This window comes from Arachis ipaensis, chromosome B05, assembly GCF_000816755.2.
Source record: "Arachis ipaensis cultivar K30076 chromosome B05, Araip1.1, whole genome shotgun sequence".
Taxonomy (NCBI): Eukaryota; Viridiplantae; Streptophyta; class Magnoliopsida; order Fabales; family Fabaceae; genus Arachis; species Arachis ipaensis.
Window position 1 is genome coordinate 131,675,167 of NC_029789.2, and position 20,113 is coordinate 131,695,279.

The window sequence follows — 20,113 nt, forward strand, 5'->3', positions numbered from 1 at the left end:
CCCAAAACCACTAACAAAGTCCCTAACAAAACCACTAACATCATTTACTATCAAAACCACTAACAAAACCCCTAACATCATTCACTAACAAAACCACTAACATCATTCACTATCAAAACCACTAACAAAATATATAAAAAATATATATATAAAAAAAAGTTATTCACTCCTATTTTAAAAGAACAAGTTTGCACTAACCTCTTTATTGATGACACCACCTATATGTGCTACTCCATCCAAACGATAAAGTCGGTCCGGATTATCCCCCATCAGCTAAATATTCTGCTCAAGCCTTTGTTGAAGTCGTACTGGGTCGTTTTCTCTGGAATTTGGTGGGGGTATAGATTTGGAATAGTAGTTCGAATGAGGTTACTTCAAACTACTTATATATGCAAAATAGGGAGTAATTCGAAATAGCCTGTTTCGAATTACTATGGGCACGACAAATTGACTAATTTGAATCAAAGTGATTCGAATTAGTGTGTGTTAGTGTGTGTAATTCGAATCAGGTTGATTCGTATTAGTGTATGTAATTCGAATAAGTATGTGATTCAAATTACTATGCATGTGTAATTCGACATGCACCAATTCGAACTATATAGAAAACTGCTCTTGGTAGAACCTTGTAACGTTTTTTGCTTTGGTAGAATTGTGTAAAACCACCCTATACTTGGTTTATATGCGTCATTTGCCCTCAAAATTATATATAATACATGAAAACATTGATTTTTTATTTATTTATTTCACACTTTTAAACAAGTATTTTGAATTTCTTTATTTATATTCTTAGAAAATAAAAAAGAAAATAAACGATTCACATTATTTTGATTTTTTTCAAGTATAGGTAAAAAATTACTTCTGAAGATTATATATATAAACGAACTCATGGTTATGGACCTTTATATATGTACACCCACTAGTTTATGCCCTTCATGAGTGTGGGTGACTACAACAATTCTCTGTCTCTTAGATAGATCTCGTATCAGTCACGATGAGTAGTATTTACAACAAATGAAGAAAAAAAAAGAAATATTTGAATGCATTTTTAACTTCTTTTTATTAAAGTTATCAATTATTTATTAAATTATAGCTAAATAATTAGTTTTACCTTTAATACTCTCATTTTATAATATTTTTCAAATAAAATTTAATGATTCATAAAAAATGGTACATCAAATGTGCACAAAATTATTGGACTTGTTTTAGAGGTGCTCCTTCAACTTCAACTTTATTAATATTTGCATTGTAATTAAAATATGCAATATTAATAATGTGTTGCTTTAGACTGATTTTGTATTCTCTCAAATTTTTTTCCTTACACAATGATTACACCATTAGTACAAATAATGAATGAATGTAAGAGTTGACATAGACAAAATAGGCATATAATTAATGTAATTTCTATTTTCCTGTGTTCTCCCAACAGTTCCCCAAATCATCTTAGGAAGGAAACAGGAAGAGATTCAATGAGACAGAAAACAAGGAAGCAGTGGGATAAATTCTGTTGGAGACATGTTTCTGCTGTGGTTTTGATGAACCATTATTCCATTAGATCAGATAAGGAAACCAATTTTTGGGGAAAGAAAAAGGGCAACTAAGACAGTGAAGATAACTGTTACTACAAATCTCCTTAATACTATGACCAGTTTCAATTGAAATCGGATTGAATGTAGAGGTGATAAAAAGCATACAAATTTGTGTGGATCCACATAAGTAACTTGCAAACACAATATCCAATGTTGACTTTGCTTAAGATTTTGTTGACTATTATTCATATAGGGTTCTACATCAAGCGAGACCATACCAAATGTAACAGACTAATAGGATTAGAATCAATGTAGAATTGTAGATAATCAAATTAATGTACAAAGACAATTATACCAAGATCACATTTCTTAGTAGAGAGAAACCATGTAAAAAGACAAAAATTATTCATTAGATAATATTTTATCCCATACATTATTTCAAGCTTTAGTACACTTTTTTTCCGCAGGTAAATATATTTTTTGGATCGTTTGCCAGTTGTTCGGTTGTTCAGATGAATGACAGTGCGAATAAAATCTGAAATTGAGCAATTGGGTGAGGTAGAGTATCTGGATTTAAGCGCGAGCTTCTCAAGGAAGATGACTGTCTAAATCGTCAGTGAGTCGACGGGTGGAGCCACTTGCAAGGACATTCCGATGATAAAGTTAGTGTCCGTATTGAGGCGGCTGATTAGGGTAAAAAGGTGGCGTACTTCTAGGGAGGGATATGTCCCTCCTAATTTATACTTTGAATTCGGGTGGACCCCTTCACTTGAACCCATCTGTCTGAAAGCTTTTGCTAGCTATCCAGGTCTTCTCAGTAGAGTGTGAGGTAGTGCGCGGATCACCCTTAGATTTGGATCGAGTAACTCGGTGGGTCACCGATTTACAGTCGAATTAAAATTTTTGTTGGGCTGGACCGGAACAATAATAATTCTTGAGAATAAACTAATAAACTAATAGTAACTAATTCTTGCTCCATCAAAATTTATCATTTTTCTGAAAATAGAGCTGGTTGCAAATTTTTTATTTCTCAATTAATTCATCATAAATCTAAACTCCATTTAAAATATTTACTACAGATCAATGAATAGTTATATATACAAAATCAAATTTAAACCCTCAATAATTATTTAAAGGGAGAGGTAAGCTAATTAACCCAAGATGGTGAGAGCTGGTTACAAGATTTGCGGCAAATTGCATACTGATTGCCTTGAAAATTGATGGATAGCTTGTTTCTGGTCGGTTAATTTTTGGTGTAGCTATTTAGATTTTTTTTTTTTTGGTCGAGTGTAGCTATTTAGATTTATTTCTTGTTTTTTGCTCTTTGATGGATAGTTAGGGGTTCGTAATGTTTTGGATGACGGACCTATCATCAAATCGAATCCTTTTATGTTTTTTGGTTATGAATCGAATCCTCTAACTACCGAAACAGTTTAGTATATTTTTGGTCTTGCCAAAAGATTTTAATCTGAACAACCAAGGTCTACCATTCATTACCAAATGTATTTCTCAGGGGCCCAAATTCCATAATCTCCAAAAGGCCTATAAGCATATTAATGTCCAGCAGATCCAAATCAAAATTTAGGGTTTATCAAAAAAAGAAAAAATTTTCTCCACTAAAACCCTAGTCAGCAGCTATCTTCAAAGTCGTCTTCCTCAGTAGTAGGGTTTCTTCCGTTCCTCTTTCTTTCTCCTTCTCCGCGTGTCTTTCAATGGCGCTGTTCCTTCTCTACGAATCCGCGTCGGGTTACGCGCTCTTCGAAGCTCATGGCCTCGACGAAATAGGGCAGAATACTGAAGCGGTTCGGAACTCCGTTTCTGATCTGAACCGGTTCGGGAAAGTGGTCAAGCTTCGTTCTTTCAACCCTTTTACTTCTGCACTCGATGCCCTGAAACAGTGCAACGCCATTTCTGAAGGTAAACAAAATAACCGCTTCCCCTTTTCTTAAAAGCTAAAATGAATGCTCTGCGAAGTTTTAAGTAATGCGGTGTTCATCTTCGAATAAAATGCTATAGTGGTTCAGCTTCGCTTCGCTGACTCACTGAGTTTTCATGATCTTGCTTTATATTGTATTGGGTTTCTTCAAAATATAATTTTTCCCTTCAGTGATCATAGAAGATTGATTATACAGAGCTATTAATTAATTAATAAAACACACATTTTCAAGCTATGGTTATGAGTGTTATTTAGAGTAAGATTCTATCACGCTGTTGTTGTTATCATGCACATGTTCGTTGTTGTCTTTGGTGTTCAGGCTTGCTGACCGATGAGTTGAGAACTGTTTTGGAGACTAACTTACCTAAAGTCAAGGAAGGTAAGAAGTCAAAGTTTAGTTTAGGCGTGTCAGATCCTAAGATTGGTTCACAGATAGCTGAAGTGACTAAAATCCCTTGTCAAAGCAATGAGTTTGTCAGTGAGCTGCTTCGTGGCGTGCGGCTCCACTTTGATAAGTTTGTTGGTGATCTCAAGGTTAGCATTTGCTGTTGCTTCCATTTCTTTGTGTGCTTTTGCATGCATGAGCTGGATATGCATTTCAATTGGAAATTTTTTTTCTTGGTATTTTTGTTCATATTATTTTTGCCCCTACTTGAATAATGCAGACAGGAGATTTGGAAAAGGCACAACTTGGTCTGGGGCATAGTTATAGTAGAGCAAAGGTGAAATTCAATGTTAATCGAGTCGACAATATGGTCATTCAAGCAATCTTCCTTCTCGATACACTTGATAAGGATATCAATTCATTCTCAATGAGAGTCAGGTAGTTTTGTGACAGTGAATCGGAAAATCTTAAATCTAGAGTTATAGATATTAAAGTACTTCACTTCTTTTAATAGAATTAATAAACTTGAGGTGCTTAATTATCTCGGTCGTTTGCCAATAATGTGTAGAGAATGGTACTCTTGGCATTTCCCTGAATTGGTGAAGATTGTAAATGATAATTATCTGTATGCAAAAGTTGCAAAGTTTATTGAGGATAAAGCAAAGTTGGCTGAGGACAAGATTCCAGAGTTGACTGACATTGTTGGAGATGAAGATAAAGCGAAGGAGATTGTGGAAGCTGCCAAGGCCTCCATGGGTAGAACTCTCACTTGTATAGCATATTTAACTTATGTTTCATTCTTTATCTAAATCTTCTTTTTTCCTTATTTTCAGGGCAGGATTTGTCCCCAGTGGACTTGATTAATGTCCACCAATTTGCACAGCGGGTAATGGACCTATCTGAGTACAGGCGGAAGCTGTATGATTACTTGGTTGCTAAAATGAATGACATTGCACCAAATTTGGCTTCTTTGATTGGTGAAGTTGTTGGTGCACGTTTAATTTCACATGCTGGTAGTCTCACAAATTTAGCCAAGTGTCCTTCTTCAACTCTTCAAATTCTTGGTGCTGAGAAGGCATTGTTCAGGTTTTTATCTCTACTTGTTAGTTTCCTTCCAAGTTGGAACGGACTACTTGGTCATAGAAGAAGAATAAGGCCCTTTTTATGTTGTAAAACTGAAAATAGTTTGTTGTTTACCATTGTTGTTTCTGGTACGGCTGGTTAGTCTCTTTCAATGGCGCAAGTTAAATTAGGGCATTGTGGCACAATCCCTTGTACTTCCTTTTTCATTTTCTTTTAAACTTGTACACGTTAAATTCAGTGTCAGATAGTTCTCCATAAATAAATCATTGCATCACTGTTTAGGAAATAGTTCTCCCTCCATAAGTCCCCATATGCATTTTGACGTGCCAAGAAAGGGGCTAGTTTGAGTTTGGAATATCTTTGCTATGATTATTGTGTCACCATTACTTGTAAGTTAAAACATCTTTGCATGTTTTCAGGGCTCTAAAGACAAGAGGAAACACTCCCAAATATGGTTTGATATTCCACTCCTCTTTCATTGGTCGAGCATCCGCTAAAAACAAGGGCCGAATGGCTCGCTATCTTGCAAATAAATGTTCTATTGCATCACGGATTGACTGCTTTTCTGGTTTGTTATTCTAAGTGTTAATTATAGAAATATTATGCGTTACATAACATCTTGCCGCATGTAAAAATTATATCATTACACTGATGCAGAAAGGGGAACTACTGCATTTGGGGAGAAGCTTCGCGAGCAAGTTGAGGAGCGACTTGATTTTTATGACAAGGGAGTTGCCCCTCGTAAGAACATAGATGTTATGAAGTCTGCCATTGAAAGTGCTGATAACAAAGGTGGGACTGAATGGATTATATATGCATTTAGCAGTGATTATAGTTTCAAAATATAATGAGCCTATTTTTATGGGGTAAAAAAAAAACTAAAGCCATGTATATGTTGTATATAATACTTACTACTTTTGTAATGGGGGATATTTGCTTATTCATTGTAATTTTACAGATATGGAGATGGAAACAGAAGAAGTGCCTGTCGAAGCTTCAGGCAAGAAAGCCAAGAAGAAGAAGCAAAAAGCTGCAGATGAAGGTGATGACATGGCTGTAGAAACCACAAATGGTGATGCATTGGAAGATCAAAAATCAGAAAAGAAGAAGAAAAAGAAAGAAAAGAGGAAATTGGACCAAGAGGCTGAACAAAATGTTATCAATGGTGTTGCCGATGGAGAAGTTAAAAAGAAGAAAAAAAAGGATAAAAAGGATGAAAATGGGGAAATGGTGGAGGCTGCAAGTGAAACAAAGAAGAAGAAGAAATCAAAAAGTTAAGATGATTGGTAAGCCATGGAGGGCAATTTTAACTGTTGAAATCTTATTTGTCATGTTACTGTTTTTGGAGAATGTTGAATTTCATTTGCTTATAACTTATGCCCTTTGGTGCCATGTTTGGACTTGCCTTCTTGGTGTTGATTAGCATAGAAAATTTTGTCCCACCAATCTTTTAGCTTTGGCATCATTGTAGTAATTGAAGTATCTTCATCATATAATAGTTTTTACGTCATCTTTCAATTTTCGAAGTGATTAATTAGGTTCTTAACACCAATTATTACATATATATTTTATTCCAAATCATATATTTGTTTATTTTTGAAAAATGAGTAACACCTATTATTGCACCGATAAGTCACTGCTTGGAAAATATGTTTTGATTGTTTTCCCCTGATCAAGATGATTAGATAATTTCTTGTGAGAGTCGTAAGTCATAAAAACTATCGTTTGTTGAAATATGTACTTCTAAACACATTTTTGGAGCACAAGATTCAAAAAAATCGAACAGTACTAATGATGATGATAATAATAATTGCCCAATCAAAACTTTATAGAACTAACTCATTGAGAACCAAAGCACTCCAAAATAACAAGTATCATAAAAAAAAGGTCTCTGTCTCAACTGTACAAATGCTACTACAGGCCACACTAAAATATGCAGAGTTTGAATATATCAGTTCTGTTCCTCAGAAGCCTTAGGTAAAGCCTCATCAGACTTTAATGTCATATTAGGGAATTAAACTAGCCAGCTCATATGCATGGAGTTGCTAATAGACAACAATCCAACAAGATCATAAACCCTTGGACCCAGGAAGATCAATCCAATTTAGCTGGATTTCCAGTTCACCACATTCCACGTTTCGCAGTCTAAGGATCATATCTTGAACAAGCTTACCGTTGATATAAGTGATGCGGCTCTCATCTGCGAGATAGTTATCCCGGCTTTGTTGTATTCTTTTGACCACAGTACCATTTGGCAGGCCTGTCACATTCATCTTCAAGGCTTCTATAAATGGTAAGATTTCAAACTCTGCATCTCCCATTTTGTCATCTTTGCTAAAAGTATCGTGGTCATATATAGTCTGCAGTCGGAAAGGATAGACTCGGAATTAGCAATCCAATACACAAATCGATGTAGCGCAAAATCAGAGATAAACAACTACCAACAAAATCACTGCACATTTTTTGACCTTGTCACTGCAGAGCTACTAGAAATAAATATCGAAAAAGTTCATAATTTTAGTTTGGTTTTGCGTTTTCCAACTGATTAAACAAAGCACAGCATCCATACTACATTCATACCAATTGATTAATAAGTAATAACACAAAGTTATGGCTTCCAGTATCCAGCTTTATGAAGATCATACTACAACAGTTTACCGTTAAGGGCATGTTTGGTTGGAGAGTAAAATGAGGCGGAAATTTTCGTGGATTAGTTTAATTATACATAGACCTTATCCATCAGAATTTCCCCCTAATTTAAGATTTGGTTTTAATTAGCATGTCTGAGAAAATGAGAAAGAACAAGAGCTTCCAAAGTAATTGCAAAAATTTGGGGGTGGCCACTACCCCTCTCATGACACAAAAGCCTCCTACTTCTGAAAGCAGATATGTATAGTTGATGAAATTTACTGCGTTAAAGTAGAGCAATTCAGGAAATGCTATACATATGGTAGTTCAATAATTCAATTATAGATAGTCCAACATGGCAACATTGTTCACATGTATCTGTGTGATATGTAGACTCTGATCTCATCCTTACTTTTTTTTGTTGTCACATATTTTTTGGCTCAAAATATACATTTCAACCAGCATAATGAAGCATCAATTCTCAATATATATGTTGAACATGCCTTTGCATCCTCTAACTAGAGAGAAAATGTGGCATTAAGTAATTGAACAAATTCACTTACCAGTGAGACTGAAGCATGCGGATCTACAACAGAAAGCGTGAGGTCCTCATTCCACTCAGGATTAACATCCCTTTTAATCACACGAGTCTTAAGTTTCTGAAACCGAAAAACAACAAACACAGGTCATGATCATGAGAGTGCATAATTTGACACCACTTTAGTTTAATATCATAAAATGTTTGCATTTATATTGTTCCTATCACCCAAGCTATTATGCAAGTAAACATCGATAAAACCATAGAATTAAACAAGTTGAAAAAAAAAAAAAAAGAAACCCCACCAATTTAAGCATGAACAAAGCCAAAATACGAAAAATTAGGAAATTTCATAAAACAGCTAGTAAAATTTGTGCCTAATATGTCATGTTCTTATAGTCAATAATTTGAAACCCACAAGGGTTCCTCCAAAATCAAGAACTTCCCATAGCTGGACAACATAAAAATAACAACTTTTTCATCAATTCCTTTTAAGAAAAAAAATCATCCTGGAATTAGAAACAAGGCCAAGGAAAGTGTACCGTAGTTAAGACATAGAGGAAAAAATACAAAGACAAAAACAAAAATAGAAACTTTGGTTGGTGAATGAATTGTAACAAAGCAAACTGAAATTAAAGGAAGCAAAAAAAGGAAAAAATTTATGATGATGACGGTACCTGTTTACCCATCTTGATGACAACATAGGGATCGCTACTACGAACATCACGAACGGCGAGGTTGACGCCACGCTTGATTCGAACCCTAAGAAGTCCCATAAGGTTCTCCATCAGAGACTTTGGTGGTGATTCCGGTGACGAAGATCTCGAATTCGAACTCGACCGTGAACGCAACTGAATATTCTGCTGCGAATTCGTACCAAAACGCCAATGCTTATGCGAATTTGACCGTGCATTTGTTTCCCCCATTTATCTTTTTTCCCTTTATAAATTTATATTATCAACTCCGCAAAATTGATAATTAAATACTAATTCTATTTAATATTAAAATATTATATTATATTATATTATACGGATACTATGTAATCTGAGTCTGGAACAGGAACACCGTGACCACCGCGAATCAAAAATTCAAAAATCACGAAAAGAAAATGCAACTCCACAATTATCAATTATGTGATGATGAAGGGGTTTAAATTTAATACTTTAATTTGAATGAATCTGAGGTGGAACTGAAGAATATTCAGAAGAAAACTGTGCAAAAGAAAAAGTAAAAAGAGAGAAGCGTGTGGGGCCAACCGGAGTTAGGGTTTGTCGTATATAGAAGTAGGAATCACGAGAATACAACGTAGTTCGGTCTTCTCACGTAACGTGTGTTTTGTCGGTTTTTTCAGTTACTACGACTTTATGATATGATAAGAGAGGATATATCTGTTTTTGATTCATTTTTCATTTTCAGTTTTCTCTCTGTTTGTGTGCTGTTTTTTGTTCTTTTTTTCCGTTATTTCTTTCAAGCGTTGTTTCGGATTGATTTTTCTGTGAAATGGATTTGTGGGCTCTGGTCTAGAAAGGAAAACATCAAAGACAAAAAAAAAATTATAATAAAGAACGAAAGAAAAATCTTCAAGACTAATTAAAAAAAGAGAGATTAACATTTAATTCATAGGAGCGCATATAGCTTAGGTAATTATGTTACTGAATGTATAATAGGGGAATACGTTTGGAAGGTATTTGGATTTTGGAGTATGAAAAATTAACGCTTAGAATTGTTACTTTATTGTTTTTGTGTCGAATGAATTACGGTAGAAACTGCAGCAAAGAACCTTTAACGAAATGTTGATAGTTATTTATAAGAGTTTAATTTTTATGCACTGACAATTTAAAATATTTTATACAATTTTACAATTATATTTATTTTTTGGATTACCATTTACATGGTTAATGTAAATAAAAATTATTTTTACTAATATAACATTGTATAATTGGATACTCGTATATCAAAATTAAATTCCATTTATAAAATAAATATTGTTAGACTTTGGTTGTTAATAAGCCGCTAATTGGTTTTCACTGGCTACACCTTACAACTTACAAGCATTGAAAATATATAATTCTTTTGTTATAAATAAGTCCTTTTTTTTTTGGTAAAATATAAATAAGTCCATTTATTATGTGAAAGAGTAGGAGGTGTTTACCGAGTTAAACCCCAAAATGGTCCCTGAGATTGGCGTTTTGCACTGAAATCGTCCCTGAGATTCCAATTGCACCAATTACGTCCCTGAGATTGAAAAAAATGCACCATAGTAGTCCCTGATCCATTTTTCATTAACGACGTGATGACATGGCATGGTGACGTGGACTGTAAGTGACACGTGTCACTTCATGATTTGGCCACGTGTAATGGTAGGATGATGTGGTGACCAGTGACACGTGGCATGCTGACGTGGATAGTTGTGCCACGTGTCACAATGTTATTTGGCCACGTGTCCAGTTGTGCCACGTGTCGCAACAGTATTCGTCCACGTGTCATCCATTATGCCATCGTTGTATATGCACCAAATTAGTCCCTCACTTTACATTAAGTGACTCATTTTAGTCCCTAAAATTGAATGTCGTGCACCAAACTAGTCCCTTCACCAATTTTTTCTCATTACTAGTTTGGTGAAGGGACTAGAAAAATGAGAAATATATAGAATTCCGCATCAAGTTCTTATCTCTAATTCCGCATTTCTATTTATATATGATAAGATGCAGTTATCAGATCCAAATAAATATAGAATAACCGGAATGTGAAAAAAGTTAGATGGAGCTTCATATAAAGTGGATACATACTTTAAATATCAGAAAGCAAACAGTTTGTGTGTTTCATATATGTCAATCAATAGAAGTTCAATCAAAGCTTGGTTTTCGAAACCTACAGATATTTGGACCATGAATTTTTTTTTGAAAAAATTCATTTACTCTATATAGGACAAGAAATCTAATGATCATGTTTTGTCGAAGTTAATCACATTTGTAGAATATGCCTCAGGCAAAGCTTTACATATGCAACTGCATGAACACAAAATGTGAATATGTTTGCAAACTAACTTTGGAGACGATCCAAAATACATTAGAAGGCTACATCAGCAAGTATGTTGCCGCATGGGTAAATGAAGAGATTCAAAGACAATAACAAGAGTGCAGGGAAGCTTAACAAGTGATTCACTTTAAAGGATGAAATCAAAATAAAGTTAGCTTAGGAATAAATTAACATTAATGCACAAATATAATAAAAAAGGAAAGAGAAAATTACACTCCCCTCTCCTGCAAGACACTCTCCTCCCCCTCTATTTTATAAATGTACATTTCTCTCCTTTTTAACTTTTAAAAAATCTCATCTTTAATCCATTTTAAACTTTTTGTGTTAACTAATGTTAACTTTATCTATTTTTTAAGAAAAAATAAATTATTTTTTTTAAAAATACCCATTAGTAAAATTTTATTTTTTATCATTAAATTTTGCTTACCAAAATATTCTTTAATAAATTATTCTTTTATTGATTAAATTGTATTTTTTTAAAAATTTAATAATTATATAAATTTTTTTCTAAAATACCCTTCAATAATTTTTAATTATTAAATTATAATTTTACCAAAATTTTTGTTAACAATTTTTTTATATTTTACTATTAATTTTTCGATATCAATATATTATTTAATATTNNAGTATCTTAGAAAAAAATAATTTAATTATTAATTTTTTTAAAAATATTTTAATAAAAATATAATTTAATCAATAAAAAAATAATTTATTAAAAAGATATTTTGATAAACAAAATTTAATGATAAAAAATAAAATTTTTGTTAATGGATATTTTTTCAAAAAATAATTTATTTTTTCTTAAAAAATGGATAAAGTTAATATTAATTAACATAAAAAATTTAAATGAATTAAAGAGGAGGTTTTTTAAAAATTAAAAAAAAGAAAAATGTACATTTATAAAATAGAGAGAAGTGTCATTTTAGCATTTCGCATAGGGGAGTCGAATTTTCTCAAAAGGAAATAACAATATATCCCGACAAGACACATGACAACCACTCTGACACAAAGAAAATCTTGGCCAATACAGAGAAAGCAAGCGTCATACAAGCCATGCCGCAACAACAATTGATTAAGATGTTCCTTCCAATCTTTGATATCCACCAATGGATTCACATAAACTCCTCATCATTCCCTCACCTAAATGCACTTAAAATTGTCATTCAGCAACTATCATCATATTTATTAATCAATCTTTAATTACAAAAATAAATGCCACTGATGGATAAATTAACAATCTCAGCAATAAAGGGTACAAAGATATAAATGGAACAAAACTAAAAGTGCAAAGCTTGATCTTACACAAACAGCTGCACAACACCTGCCTCGAACTACCTTAACACTGCTCAACTGCATATGTGCATGTCAGGGAAATGAACTTGTGAATGTTAAGCCATTTCAAATTTTCAATCCAATATGATAAACGTAATATCCACATCTTGTATAGTCTAAGCTAGTAATATTCAGTATCTACCTACTAGACTTAGATGCTTTCTAATACATAAAGACTTAGATGCTTGGGCCCTATTACTGTAGGATGTTGCATTCTTGCTGCTTAGTTTAATGGCATCTGAATAAAATCCAATGGCTTTCTGCTATTGCTTGCCCTTGTAAACAAACTAGTTATTTTCTATTTCCATCTTTATAAAAAAAAAAAAAAAAACCTCAAAAAGACAATGATAAATGCCATTTTTTCAAAATTTTTAATGTCATTTTTTTTTTGTGAAAAAGAAAAACAACAAACAAATGGACCAACGTTTTTCATGATAACTCCAAGAACGCTTCAAATGAATCAATTGATCTATGGTAGAGCCAGCATAAAGATGAAAGTTTAGCTCAGCTAACAAATGAAAATACTCTCTACTGAACAATTCCTATCATATAAAATTACCATAATTGTTTCATTAAAGCCAGATTTGATCACACAAATGTTTCTTAACACAGTATTTTAGCTTTATTGAGATTCGAACTTAAAAGCCCGGATATACCACCAAAGTTTCCCATTTAAATTGTAAAGTTTATAGGTTTATTATTTTTCTCAACATGATTATATGGGAACATGCAATTCATGATAGAGTATTCCAACTTTTTTGAGCATTAACCTGTGCAAATGTTTCTTGCTACTCTTTGGGGTGCTTGGAGAATGCGCAAGAGGCTAGTGTTTGATCAAAATCCTTTGGCTTTGAAGTTTGAATCAGTAATCTTTTTTATCAAGTTGATTGCTTTGGTACAATATGCTTCAGGTATAACTGCATGAACGCAGAAAAATGACAAGATGTTTGCAAAATAACATTTGAGATTTCATCTAAGGCTACATCAGACAATATGCTGCTGCATGGGAGTTTAATTTAAATATGGGAGAAATGAAAAGATCGAAAGACAATAAGAGTGCAGGGAAGCTTCACAACTAACAAGGATTCCCTTTGAATGATGAAAATCACAACCATTTCAGCTTAAGAATAAATTAACATCAATGCACATATATAATTACAAAAATAAAAAAGGAAATAATGATAGATCCGACAAGCCACATATAACAGCCATCTAGTCACCGAAAATGCCATAAAATAAGCAACAACAAAGAAAACACTTAGGTGTGGGTAAAGCAGAATAAAGAATCACAATCATGTGAAGATCTAAAAGCATTAATATGGAATCGAAAGATGATCGAGAACAAAACACAAGTTAAAAAGAAAGAGATACAAACAACATTTTGTGATGCTAACAAGAAGAATCTCACCTACTTTTATCCTTACAATAGGCCTCTAGATATCATTTCACGAAGAAGTTTCTCCGCGTTATCATTTTCACCTCTTTTTGAATAACATAAGTGCCTTGTCATGTTGTTTGATATTGAACAAAGCATCCAGCAAAGAACTGTAAGTGACTATATCAGCAGGTTGACCTCGATCATGCATCTTTTCAAGAAGCTCCAAGGCACAAAGAATTCTCCTTGATTTTCCTAAGCCATCAACTAGAGTATTGTAAGTTACCGTGTCAGGAACCAAGTTCTTGCGACGCATCTCTTCGAAGAGATTCAAGGCGTCATCGATCATTTCACTCTTACAAAAGCCATTAATCATGATATTGTAACTCCGTACATTAGGAAACGCTCTACTCTCGGCCATTGTGTTGAATACATATTTTGCCTTATTTACCTGATTAACCAAACAATATCCGCCCATTAAGCTGTTATAAGTAACCACATTTGGTTTAACACCATGTTTTGTCATCACAGCCAACACATTCTTAGCATCTTTGATCTTTCCTTCCTTGCATAACCCATCGATCAAAATACTATAGGTACTAACATCAGGAGTAATGTTTCTAAGAACCATATCACTTAACAAATCAACGGCTTCCTTATATTGACCCACAAGACACAATCCAAAAATGAGGGGACTGTATGTGGTAACATCGGGAGAAATTCCCTTAGCAAGCATCTCAGAAAATAAATGAAAAGCCTGACTTACAAGTGTATCCTTGCAGAGGCTATCAATAATTGCGCTGTACATGAAGACATCAGGAGCAATGCCATACCGTGGGATCTTTCTCAACACTTGAATAGCAGCTGATGTGTGTCCGGTCTTACAGAGCCCATTGATCAATGTCCCATAAGTGACTTGGTCGAAGTGAAATCCATGAGCCAACACTCTATCATGAAAGTGCAGTGCTTTTTCAATCTTACCACTGAGACAGAGACCTTTGATGAGTGTATTCAACGTAACGGTATCAGGCTGAAAACCCATCCTGAAAATCTTTGCCAAAGCAGAGAAAGCAAGAGTGATCCAGCCCATTCCGCAGCAACAATTGATTAAGATATTCAAAGTAAATAAGTTGGGAGCGATTCCCCTGGGTTGCAATTGCTGGAAAAGGGAAATGGCGGTGGGGAAATGGTTGGTCTTGGCAAGAGATCCCAAAATCTTGGTGAATTGAATGATGGATGGAGGGCGACGCATAGAGAGCATGCGAGTGAAGGAATCAACAGCTTCATCAAGTGATTGGGGCTGAGAGTGAGAGTGAGAGTGTAGGGATGAAGTTGAAGGGAAGCAAAGACGGAGAGCGGAATAGGGAACACAATAAGGAGAGGGATTTGGGATTTGAAGAGCATACCTTAACATGATTCGTGAGAATGAGAGGAATGACAACATTCTTGCAACCACCAACAGAGTGAGGGTAGAATCAAGCTTGTTCGAGGTTATTGTTTCTGCTTTTACTATCTTTATTTAGGCCACGGATTTTAGTAATTTCAAATTGAACCCTCTGTTTTCTTTTTTTGTAATTCTACATTTACCCCTATGATTTTTAGTTTCCAAATTTCCCCTCTCCACCCTTAAACATAATTTGTAATTCTGCTAGGCTTCTTCACGTTTTGGGCAGTCTGTCTTCTTCCGCAGCTGTTTGTGCAATGTGTGTCGCTGTCATCGCCCTGTTTCTCTTCCTCGCCACCAACTCTGACTTCATTCCTTTTTCCTCCGCCTCTACCTCTGGCACCTACTCCAAACACATCAGGTTCCATTTTTTTCGCTTTTTCTATGAAAACTACATGGAGTCTTGATGAAGTTCTTGTAATTAGAAATTACGTCTTGTTTTTGACGATGTGGATAGGTAATTGATCGATTGATTTCATGGTGGCTATAACTAAATGATGATGATAAGTATATAAATTCATATTGTGTTTGAGGATCAATAGATTCTTAGTTTGGTACATATTTGCATATATGTAAGTATAGTAGACAGATATTGAATTTGATATTATTCATGTTGGATTGGAATTTATATTCTTCTGTAATTCTATTCTTCTGTAAATAATCATCAATTTTATTTCATGGGGAATCCTTTTATAATTTTCATTCCCCACATTTGCTTCTATTTTTTGTAATTTAAATTTCGAGTAATAAATGGCATAACATTCTTTTTAAAAACAAAGTTAAAAGTATACTCCTCTCTTTAAATTATATTATTTAAAAATATAATATAATTTTTTGGGTGAAAATTTTATCTGCAAAATGTATTGGAACTTTTAAAATAATTCTATTGTTTTCACCATTTTTCTCTGACAATAAAACATACCATTTTAAGACAGAAGTTTATACTTACCTCTATTCCTCACTTTTATTTGCCAGTAACTCTAGCTTAGTATTGTCCACAATAGAATCCTATTTAATTACTGTGGTGCTTGCTCAATTGCTAGTTTTGTTGCCTTCATCTAGCTGACCTTGCATTTCTTCTAAAGTGTTTTATAATTTTGCAATATCTTGTCATTTAGCTTCTTCAAGGTCAACTAGTATATTGAGAATGACATAATATCAATCATGTTTATTAATGAATTGTTATGATGTAAATTTCTTAACTAGACTAATTGTTATGTAAGTTCTTCGGTGTATTATGATGCGAAAGGAAAAGATAGAGCATTTTTCGGATTATCAAAGTAGGAATTCACTACTTTTATTAACTGGTAAGTCTAGGCTAAAGTTTTAGTCTTTAAAATTGCAGGAGGTGCAGTTTCATCCAGAGAGCATTGTATAACAACTGAAGAAATGGAATTGAGGAAAATGAGGCTGGTGGTTCACAAAAATATTTAATTAGAAACGAATGTTTATCCATTGTAACACTTGTATTTTGCGGGCTAATATACATGAAAAAAAAAACATTTTTAGCAAAATCATTAAAGAACAATTTATTCTATTTAGACCATAGCTTAGGATTTTATTAATTAAATAGCAGAAAACTCAAGATGATGTGAAATTGATCCTAGTGAATAGTCCCAAATAATTTAAAATTAAAAGCCTATATTGATATTAAACAATCATGAGCAAAAATTTCAATAAAATTTTGTGTTACATATTTATAAAAGCAAACAAACCCGTAGAAGCAACAAAACACGAGCTAAACAATGTTCTAACTTTTAACTGAGTGTGGTGTCAAATATTCTAACACCCCGTATTGTCCAAAATCACAAGACTTTCATATGGGAGAAGTCTCGCTTATTATAAGTGATATAAATGTGATATGGATTATTTGGACATTACATTGCTATGTGTGATCATATTATTGGTGATATAACTGTTTCGTATTTTATCATTCGGTCCCTTGATTAAGAAGTTAGAAAAGCATCTTGTAATTAGTCATTTGTTCTTAATAGGATGATTTGTAGCAAAAAGATTAGTCATTGTGTTTTTTTCTTAGAAAACCGAAAAAGAAATATTCTTAATGTTCTTACTAGGTCCATAACTTTATACGAATGAGATTTGTGTGTACTTTATTTTAAACATAAGAACATGAAAGTAGAACACAAATATTGTTGGCCTGACGAGCAATTCTTTAGATATTTTAATTATTTTTTTAAAAATAAAATTATTTAATTATTTCTAATTTATATGATAATTTAATTTGGCTTATGTTTACATCCCAAATCCAAAAAAATGAAGAGCGTTATTTAGTCTGCAACAACCAATATAAAACAATGTCGCATCCCAATGCATGACCACACGTCGCTATGATGTCTTTAATTCATATAATAATTGGTTTAGCAGTAGCAGCATTGAAAAGCTTTCAAGTTGGAAGCAAAACGGAATAAGGAAGACACCCCAGGTGCAGTTGCAAGATTAAAGCAACTAGAGCTATGAACACCTACTGCCGCTTTAGGGAATCCATTGGTATCACATACGCATGTCCATAATGATTCTCTATCTTCACCATCTGCATAGTAGAGCTAAAGCAAATACGATAAAGGTTGAACACATAAAAAAGCATTGCATGCTAGTTACTACAAACTCTTGAAAGAACATCTACATTTTCACTTGTTTAGGTAAGTCTCAGAAGGTTAATCTACTAACAACAAGAAGAAGCAAAAACTAAGTAGAAAACCTCTGTAAACTAATAATCACTAAAACACATCAGCAAAATACATTAGATGGCTACATCTGCAAGTATATTGCTGCATGGGAAAATGAAAAGAATGGAAGACAATAACAAGAGTGTAGAGAAACTTAACAAGTGATTCCCTTTGAATAATGAAATCAAAACAAACTTAGTTAGGAATAACTTAACATCAAAGCACAAATATAATAAAAGAAGGAAATAACAAGATACCCCCCACAAGACACATGTGACAACCACCTTGACACAAAAAGACATCAAATAAGCAATGACAGAAAATATCAGTGTGGCTAAACAGAACAAAAAATCACCATCATGTAGAGAAAGAATCAGAAGCATCAATAATATGGAATAGATAGATGATTAGCAAGAAGGTAACAAAAGACAAGTTAAAAAGAAAGAGATACAAACAACCTTCTGTGATGTCTAACAAGAAGAATCTCACCTACTTTTCTCCTTGCAATAGGCCTCTAGATATCATTTCACGAAGAAGTTTCTCCGCATGATCATTTTCACCTTTTTCAAACAAAGCACGAATGATTATTTCATAAGTCACAGCATTTGGTAAGCAACCATTATCTTCCATTTTTGACAAGAAAGCCAATGCTTCATGAAGCAGGCCCTCTTTGCAAAGCCCATTGATCATAATGGTGTATGTCCACACATTTGGATGATAGCCTTTAACAGAAAGATCTTGAAAAATCTTTTACATTTTTAAATCTTCCACTTTTTCACAAGCCATCTATAAGTATGTTGTATGTACATATATTTGGGCGAATGCCTTGATCTTAATTGTGTTGAATAAAACAAGTGCTTTGTCAACATGATGGTTTTTGCATAAAGCATCAAGAAAGGAATTGTATGTGATTATATACCTTTATCATGCATCTCAACAAGAAGCTTTGAAGCACAAGATATTCTCCCTAATTAGCACAAGCCATCAATAAGAATACTAAAAGTTATCGTGTCTGGAACCAAGTCCTTGCGACGCATTTTTTCAAAGAGATTCAAGGTGTCATCTACCATTTTACTTTTGCACAAGCCATTAATCATGACATTGTAACTTTGAACATCAAGTGACACTCTACTTTGGGTCATTGTGTTGAATATATATTTTGACACTCTACTTTTGGGATTGAGGTACCCGCTCAACGGAAACATGTGAAATTCCCGTGAAGAAGAATTTACTTAAATGCCCTTATATACGTAACAAATACGATAAAAATAATAACATAGAATTTGTACTATAATGACAAAAAAATTACATAACATGTATATTATACGTATAGGTTATGATGGCTGAAGAAGTCACATTGACAAAAAATAATGTAATTGACTTCTGAAATAAAACTTTACCAAACAAAAAATTTTAAAGTAAAGCATGAGTGTTAAATTTGATAAGAACAAAACAAGTACAACGATGCTGGAGCTATCGTACTATTATTGGAGTCCTGAAAGTGTTCGCTATTGTTGAATGATGGTAATAAAAAAATTCATTTGAGAGAAAAATTATGATTGAATGATGATGATCGAAAATTAGGAATTGGAAGGATATGTGCAGGGAAAATTAGTATTTGGAGGCAAATATTAGCGAAAACTCAGAGAATTCTGTATTGTTTCACTTTTAACACCCCCATCACAAACACCACATAACAAAACTCCAAGCCAGTAACTTCTTTTAAAATGCTAATAAACAGAGACTTAGAGACAATGGAATAATATCTACACAAGAAATAATGAAGTAATTTATCTAAGAATTAACAGAAAAACATTCTCCGAAAAAGTATTTCATAATGTACATATTTTCAGCAGAAGCAATTTCCAAGCAATACAACTGAGTAGCATTAATTAAGAAAATGGCCAAAAATCTTGAAATAACTGAACCATATTAACCTTGACTCGATGTTGCTTAGGTTGATGAAAAGAGGGGACATGCATTTTAGAAGGTGGGTTTATTTTTAAGATGGAAGTGAAAACTATATAGCCTAAAAATAAATCCTTAGTACCTATTTAAATTCCTTTTACAACAATTCCCAGAGGATTCAATCAAATAAACAATAGCTCATGGTTGCTTATGATAAAAAGTCATAGGAATT

General features: G+C 33.4%; 4 protein-coding genes and 1 pseudogene across 5 annotated transcripts in view; 1 reads left to right on the top strand and 4 right to left on the bottom strand.

The window, feature by feature from the left end:
• LOC107644193 (nucleolar protein 56) lies at positions 3,136–6,453 on the top strand. Its single transcript, XM_016348001.2, has 8 exons — positions 3,136–3,443; positions 3,782–3,996; positions 4,128–4,285; positions 4,416–4,603; positions 4,681–4,933; positions 5,350–5,498; positions 5,588–5,722; positions 5,889–6,453. Exons 1-8 carry the CDS (start codon positions 3,239–3,241, stop codon positions 6,206–6,208), a joined length of 1,623 nt encoding a protein of 540 aa, XP_016203487.1. The 5' UTR covers positions 3,136–3,238; the 3' UTR covers positions 6,209–6,453.
• On the bottom strand, positions 6,729–9,288 carry LOC107644194 (protein C2-DOMAIN ABA-RELATED 4). Its single transcript, XM_016348002.2, has 3 exons — positions 8,774–9,288; positions 8,122–8,217; positions 6,729–7,290 (listed from the first exon to the last, which is right to left on the bottom strand). Exons 1-3 carry the CDS (start codon positions 9,020–9,022, stop codon positions 7,000–7,002), a joined length of 636 nt encoding a protein of 211 aa, XP_016203488.1. The 5' UTR covers positions 9,023–9,288; the 3' UTR covers positions 6,729–6,999.
• Positions 12,219–20,113, bottom strand: part of LOC107644197 (putative pentatricopeptide repeat-containing protein At1g12700, mitochondrial) — a 53,080-nt gene continuing 45,185 nt past the window's right edge. The window contains exons 2-4 of one of the 2 annotated variants that reach the window (XR_002347218.1): positions 13,238–13,384; positions 12,438–12,485; positions 12,219–12,275 (exon numbers count right to left, since the gene is read on the bottom strand). The gene's annotated coding sequence lies outside the window, so the exon portion shown is untranslated. The remainder of the gene's footprint in view (positions 12,276–12,437; positions 12,486–13,237; positions 13,385–20,113) is intronic. The other variant, XR_001621252.2, reaches the window with a different exon arrangement.
• Positions 13,943–15,647, bottom strand: LOC107641146 (pentatricopeptide repeat-containing protein At1g12620-like). Its single transcript, XM_021123980.1, has 2 exons — positions 15,249–15,647; positions 13,943–15,142 (listed from the first exon to the last, which is right to left on the bottom strand). The coding sequence occupies exon 2, from the start codon at positions 15,101–15,103 to the stop codon at positions 13,943–13,945; it is 1,161 nt and encodes a 386-aa protein (XP_020979639.1). The 5' UTR covers positions 15,104–15,142; positions 15,249–15,647.
• The window catches only part of LOC107644203, an 8,056-nt pseudogene continuing 5,747 nt past the window's right edge, over positions 17,805–20,113 (bottom strand).